Here is a 5000-nt window from a genome sequence, read left to right as displayed (position 1 = left end):
GGCTGTTGGACTTGTATTATATATTATATCAGATGCTTAGCATGTGACCGCTATTATTAGCATCCGATTGTAGCATCTCAGCGTGCAGGCTGCGTATTTACCGGATTTGGGATAGGTGACGATCCATATGTCGCTACTTCTGAGCGAGAAGTTGGCGATGTCGTCCATCTTGCCCCTGCAGAAGGGTGGCAGCCGCACTCCATCAAACTCGAAGTATTTGCTTTCGAACTCGATCGGCGTGCTCGGCGTCTCCGCCTCGCTCTCGGCCATCATAGCCCCGCAGACCAAAACCAAAACAACGCAGGTTTGGGGGAAATCTAATCCGGGAAGTAAAAAAAAAAAGAAAAGGCAGTATTAACGTGCATCCGCCTCTCGCCCAGGGATGTTTGGCACTGTGTGAACGTAGAGGGATCCTGCGAATGACTTGACCTTCAGCCAATCATGCGGGAGAGAAGTGACGTAATGGGGCTCCGCGCGCGCACACGCAGCATCAGCACCACTCTCTCCCTCACCGGAGCAGGATGTGTTCGCAGGTTTCCCACACGGAGAATGGGATGTGCAATGGTGTCACACAAAGGGAATAGCATCGCGGGTCGTTTTAAATTACATGGAAATTATAATTCGCTAGATTTGTGAATTATAATTTCGACGAACAGGCTGCTCAGGTGGGCGTGTATGTTTTGATATGACACTCACGTGTCCCCGTGTTATTGAGGAATCAAGGAAGCCTTCAGTGAGCGTGTTCTTGGTTGTGTGGGCGTGGTTCCCCCCGTGTAACCCAGCCCCCGTGTGCTGATTGGCTGTCTTCTGAAAGTGGGCGCGGCCTTCCAGCCTGTGTTTCAGTATTTGTCAGTCGGGAACGTCCTGTTCTCTACATTTTATGGAAGTAACAGAGTGCTGATCTGCACTAGATACCGCAGGCCGACTTTAAGTTCGCTTTTCTAGTGAAACGAACAAAAAAAGCTCACGGAAACCCTCGGAACCTTCCACTAACACCACGAGAGTTGAGTCCGGGAACGGGACGTCCCCACCGCGCCGCCGGACGGGCCATGCCTCGCAGTCTGATGTTCGACCTGTCCGAGGGATGGAATTTGTCCTTCGCCGGCTGCGGCTTTCTGGGGATCTACCACATCGGCGTGGCCAGCTGTCTGCTGGAGAAGGCCCCTCACCTGGTCCAGGGAGCCTCCAACATCTACGGGGCCTCGGCGGGGGCCCTGACCGCCGCGGTGCTCGCCAGCCAGGCGTCCCTTAGTAAGATCCGCGTCTTGTGTTTCCTTTCACTGCCGAGCCGGCTGATAGTGTGCAACAGGTCGCTCTTGTCTTCCGTCAGTTCCGTGTGCATGTTTTATTTATTAGCGTGTCGTTGTGCATTGGGAATTGTGTTCATATCCAAGTTATAAATCGAGGGAATCTGATGTTGTATCGCATGTCAGCTTTATTTAGATTGGAAACAATCATGAGTTACTAGAATAAAGTTTGGTCAACTAGATACTATGCGATACAGCTATCGCTCAGCCCCACTTGTTCCTGGTGACTAGTGCCGAGGAGAGATCTTTCACTTTCTGTCTCTGGTGTGTAGTATCGACCAACGGTCCGCCCGCCAACCGGGTGACGGCTGACAGCTCGGGTGATCCCCAGCAGAGAGGCCGACCTATAGACTGCCTCTCTGCGGAGGATCGGACCATCAGAATATATCGATTTAGTTATGAAGTCACTCAGGGTTATCTGTGAGGAGCGTGTAGTTCTTAAAGTTGACATTGTCAAAGCGGCTGAAAAATTATGGCAAAGTTGAGCCATGAAAATGAATTGGGTCAAAATATAAAAAGTTGAATATATATGATGAGTCTAATATGGACTGCTCAGAGTGTGTAAGAAGTCCAGTATAAATATCTCCTTAAAACAGATAAAGTAAAGATACACACATCTCTTCCTTCCTTCTTGTTTCACACTTGGCGTATTATAACAGTCACATAATCACATAAAATCCTATCACTTACTTTAATACTTTTATTGAGAAGCATCATATTGGATATAAGTATTAAAGCCCATCGCTCATAACACAAATAACAGAAAACCCCACTAAACGTAACGCAAAAAAAACCCCAAAATAAGCAGATATAAAAAAAGACTTTAAATGGACTGCATTTATACCGCATTTTTTTCAAACCGGTGGCCACTCAAAGTGCTGTACAGTACTGCCTAACATTCACCCATTCATGCAGACGTTCACACACCGACGGCAGTGTCAGCCACGCAAGGCGACAGCCAGCTCGTCAGGAGCAGCTAGCGTGAGGTTCCTTGCTCAGGGACACCTCGACACCCCGGCGGGGATCGAACGACCCTCCGGTTACCAACGTGCTCGACCTCCTGAGCTAAATGCCAGATACCGTCCCTAAGTAGATACTTTATTCATCCCCCCAATACATTAACTTAGGCCTATATGTTCATGTAAACAGACTAGTATTCCTTCGTTTTTACCTCGACAAGGACGGAATGGAATTGAGGAATACCAGTCTGTTTACATGAACACATAAATTAATATATCAAGTTAGACTAAATTAACCTTTTCAAGTTAGACAACAATACAATCGACAAACGACAATTGTATCGGGAGGTCCAACGACCAAAGCTCTACCTCCCGAGCCCCAGGCCGCCCCACTGTCCACAACCCTGTCGTAATGGCGCCACCACTCCCCTTCCTGTAGTCCAATGCTGTGAGGACGTGATCAGCGTGGCCAAGGAGGCCCGCAAGAGGAACCTGGGGCCACTGCACCCCTCCTTCAACCTGGTGAAGGTGCTGAAGGCCGGCCTGGAGCGGGACCTCCCGGCCGACGCCCACCTGCGGGTGGCGGGCCGCCTCAGCGTCTCCCTGACCCGCGTGGCCGACGGCGAGAACGTCCTGGTGTCGGACTTCAACTCCAAGGAGGAGCTTATCCAGGTGGGTCACCTCCCCCTAGAGGTTAACAACGGGTACTGCAGGCAGGGGGACCTCTGATTGGCTGTCCCGCCTCCTAGTGTCCTCCCTTAGTGAATTTGATGAGATTAGTTTACTCAGTATCAATCAGTTCTATTTTGTATAACTATTTAATAATAGTGAAGATATACTGTATATTTCAAACATGGGGGGGTAGGCAAGCGTGTGTGTGTTTGTGTCAGATAACGTGTGTCCTTTGATTTTTTTCTCTGTTTATGTGTGAAAATGACTGACGCTATACTGGTGAAAAGCTTTTTCAGTGCTCTCTGACAGGGCGAGATGGTTGTCTGTCTGTGTGGCTGTATGTTTGTCTGCCTGTCCTCCCTGTCTGCCTGTCTTTCTGTGTGTCTGTCTCTCTGTCTCTCTGTCTGCCTGTCCTCTCAGTGTCTGTCTGCCTGTCCTTTCTGTCTCTCTGTATCTCTGTCTGTGTGTCTTCTCACACCGGTCCCTCTGTTCCTTGCAGGCGTTGGTGTGCAGCTGTTTCATCCCCATCTACTGTGGCATCATCCCCCCCTTCTTCAGAGGAGTGGTATGTCCCTCTTTCTCTTGTCTCATCTCCCCTTCTTCAGAGGAGTGCTATGTCCCTCTTTCTCTTATCTCATCCCCCCTTCTTCAGAGGAGTGGTATGTCCCTCTTTCTTCTCTCCCTCCACCCTACTTCAGAGGGGTGGTATGTCCCTCTTTCTTCTCTCCCTCCACCCTACTTCAGAGGGGTGGTATGTCCCTCTTTCTTCTCTCCCTCCCCCCTACTTCAGAGGGGTGGTATGTCCCTCTTTCTTCTCTCCCTCCCCCCTACTTCAGAGGGGTGGTATGTCCCGCTCTGCTGGTCAGGGCGTGGTCACTGGAGATGTGATTGTTCACCGACCGATTGGTCGCGACCCGCTCCCCCGTGGTCCTACCAAAGGCAGGGTGGGCGTCGCCTAACCACGCCTACCCATAGATCAGCCACGCTGTCCAAAGAGCCTTACTGTTTGGAGGTCTGTTGTGTTCTCAGAGTGCCGGGCTAAACAGGCCCCGCCCTAGCAGGTGAGCGCACCTTCACTTCAGTGTTTATCCTGCGCTATCGGCTGCTCCTGGACTTTGGCGCCCATAGGGGTGGGGACAGCGAGTGCTAATGAGACTAATTACTCTGCTGTGTGTGTGTGTGTGTGTGTGTGTGTGTGTGTGTGTGTGTGTGTGTGTGTGTGTGTAGACTCTGTCTCTGTGTATGCAAGGCCCTTCCACTAGCCGGTATTAAACCTAATCCCGGATTTCCTTTGTCGGATTAATAAAGTCCCGACTCATCTGTAAACATCTGTCCAGACCGCCGGACAGAACCCACTGCACACAGGGGGGCGGAGCTAGAAGAGACCCAGGCAGAGGGGCGGAGCTAGAAGAGACCCAGGCTGAGAGGCGGAGCTAGAAGAGACGTACGAAGTGACCCAATCAGAGGGGAGGAGCTAGAAGCTAGAAGAGACGTCCGAAGGGACCCAATCAGAGGGAGGGAGCTAAAGGAGACCCAGGCAGAGGGGTGGAGCTAGAAGAGACCTAGGCAGAGGGGCGGAGCTACAGAGACCCACACAAAGGGGCGGTACTTGAAGAGATGACCCAATCAGAGGGGTCCAAAACCATCTCCCTGGTGGAGCCCAGAAGAGCAGGTGTTTACAACGTCACTCCGGGTGTAGGATGTTGTGTTTACTCCATCACTCCTTGCGGGGCTCAGAGGATGACTCCGTCTCGATGGTCGTTGCGGCAGATAGAGGTTCCAGCGTCTCACTCACACAGACGGGGGTTGTCTGTGTGTGAAACAGGATGCTGCACACTCTGTCCACTCTCCGCCAGCGCTCAGGGAACTGCGTACGGAATGTAGGCCAGCTCATCCTCTCTGACGTCAGACTGATCGTCCGAGGTTTGGCTTCCCCAGCGGACAGAACGTGTCCCTGAGTTAATAATCTTGTTTGTTTCAATGATGCGTAAACAAGCGTTCTGGCGGTTCATCGTTGTAATCCCTTTACCATAGCTACCTTTTGCATTTGTCATAGATATGG

General features: G+C 51.1%; 2 protein-coding genes across 2 annotated transcripts in view; one reads left to right on the top strand and one right to left on the bottom strand.

Annotated features, from left to right (window-relative positions):
* sult4a1 (sulfotransferase family 4A, member 1) overlaps positions 1-423 on the bottom strand; it is an 11588-nt gene extending 11165 nt beyond the window's left edge. The window contains exon 1 of the mRNA XM_056589174.1: positions 102-423. Within this exon, the coding sequence (XP_056445149.1) occupies positions 102-273 (172 nt within the window). The 5' untranslated portion in view covers positions 274-423. The remainder of the gene's footprint in view (positions 1-101) is intronic.
* Positions 424-819: 396 nt separating this feature from the next.
* pnpla3 (patatin-like phospholipase domain containing 3) overlaps positions 820-5000 on the top strand; it is a 9759-nt gene continuing 5578 nt past the window's right edge. Inside the window, exons 1-3 of the mRNA XM_056588833.1 lie at positions 820-1251; positions 2706-2938; positions 3438-3503. Of these exons, the coding sequence (XP_056444808.1) occupies positions 1050-1251; positions 2706-2938; positions 3438-3503 (501 nt within the window). The 5' untranslated portion in view covers positions 820-1049. The remainder of the gene's footprint in view (positions 1252-2705; positions 2939-3437; positions 3504-5000) is intronic.

This window comes from Gadus chalcogrammus, chromosome 4 (assembly GCF_026213295.1).
Source record: "Gadus chalcogrammus isolate NIFS_2021 chromosome 4, NIFS_Gcha_1.0, whole genome shotgun sequence".
NCBI classification, from domain to species: domain Eukaryota; kingdom Metazoa; phylum Chordata; class Actinopteri; order Gadiformes; family Gadidae; genus Gadus; species Gadus chalcogrammus.
This window is presented reverse-complemented; position numbering and strand designations above follow the sequence as displayed.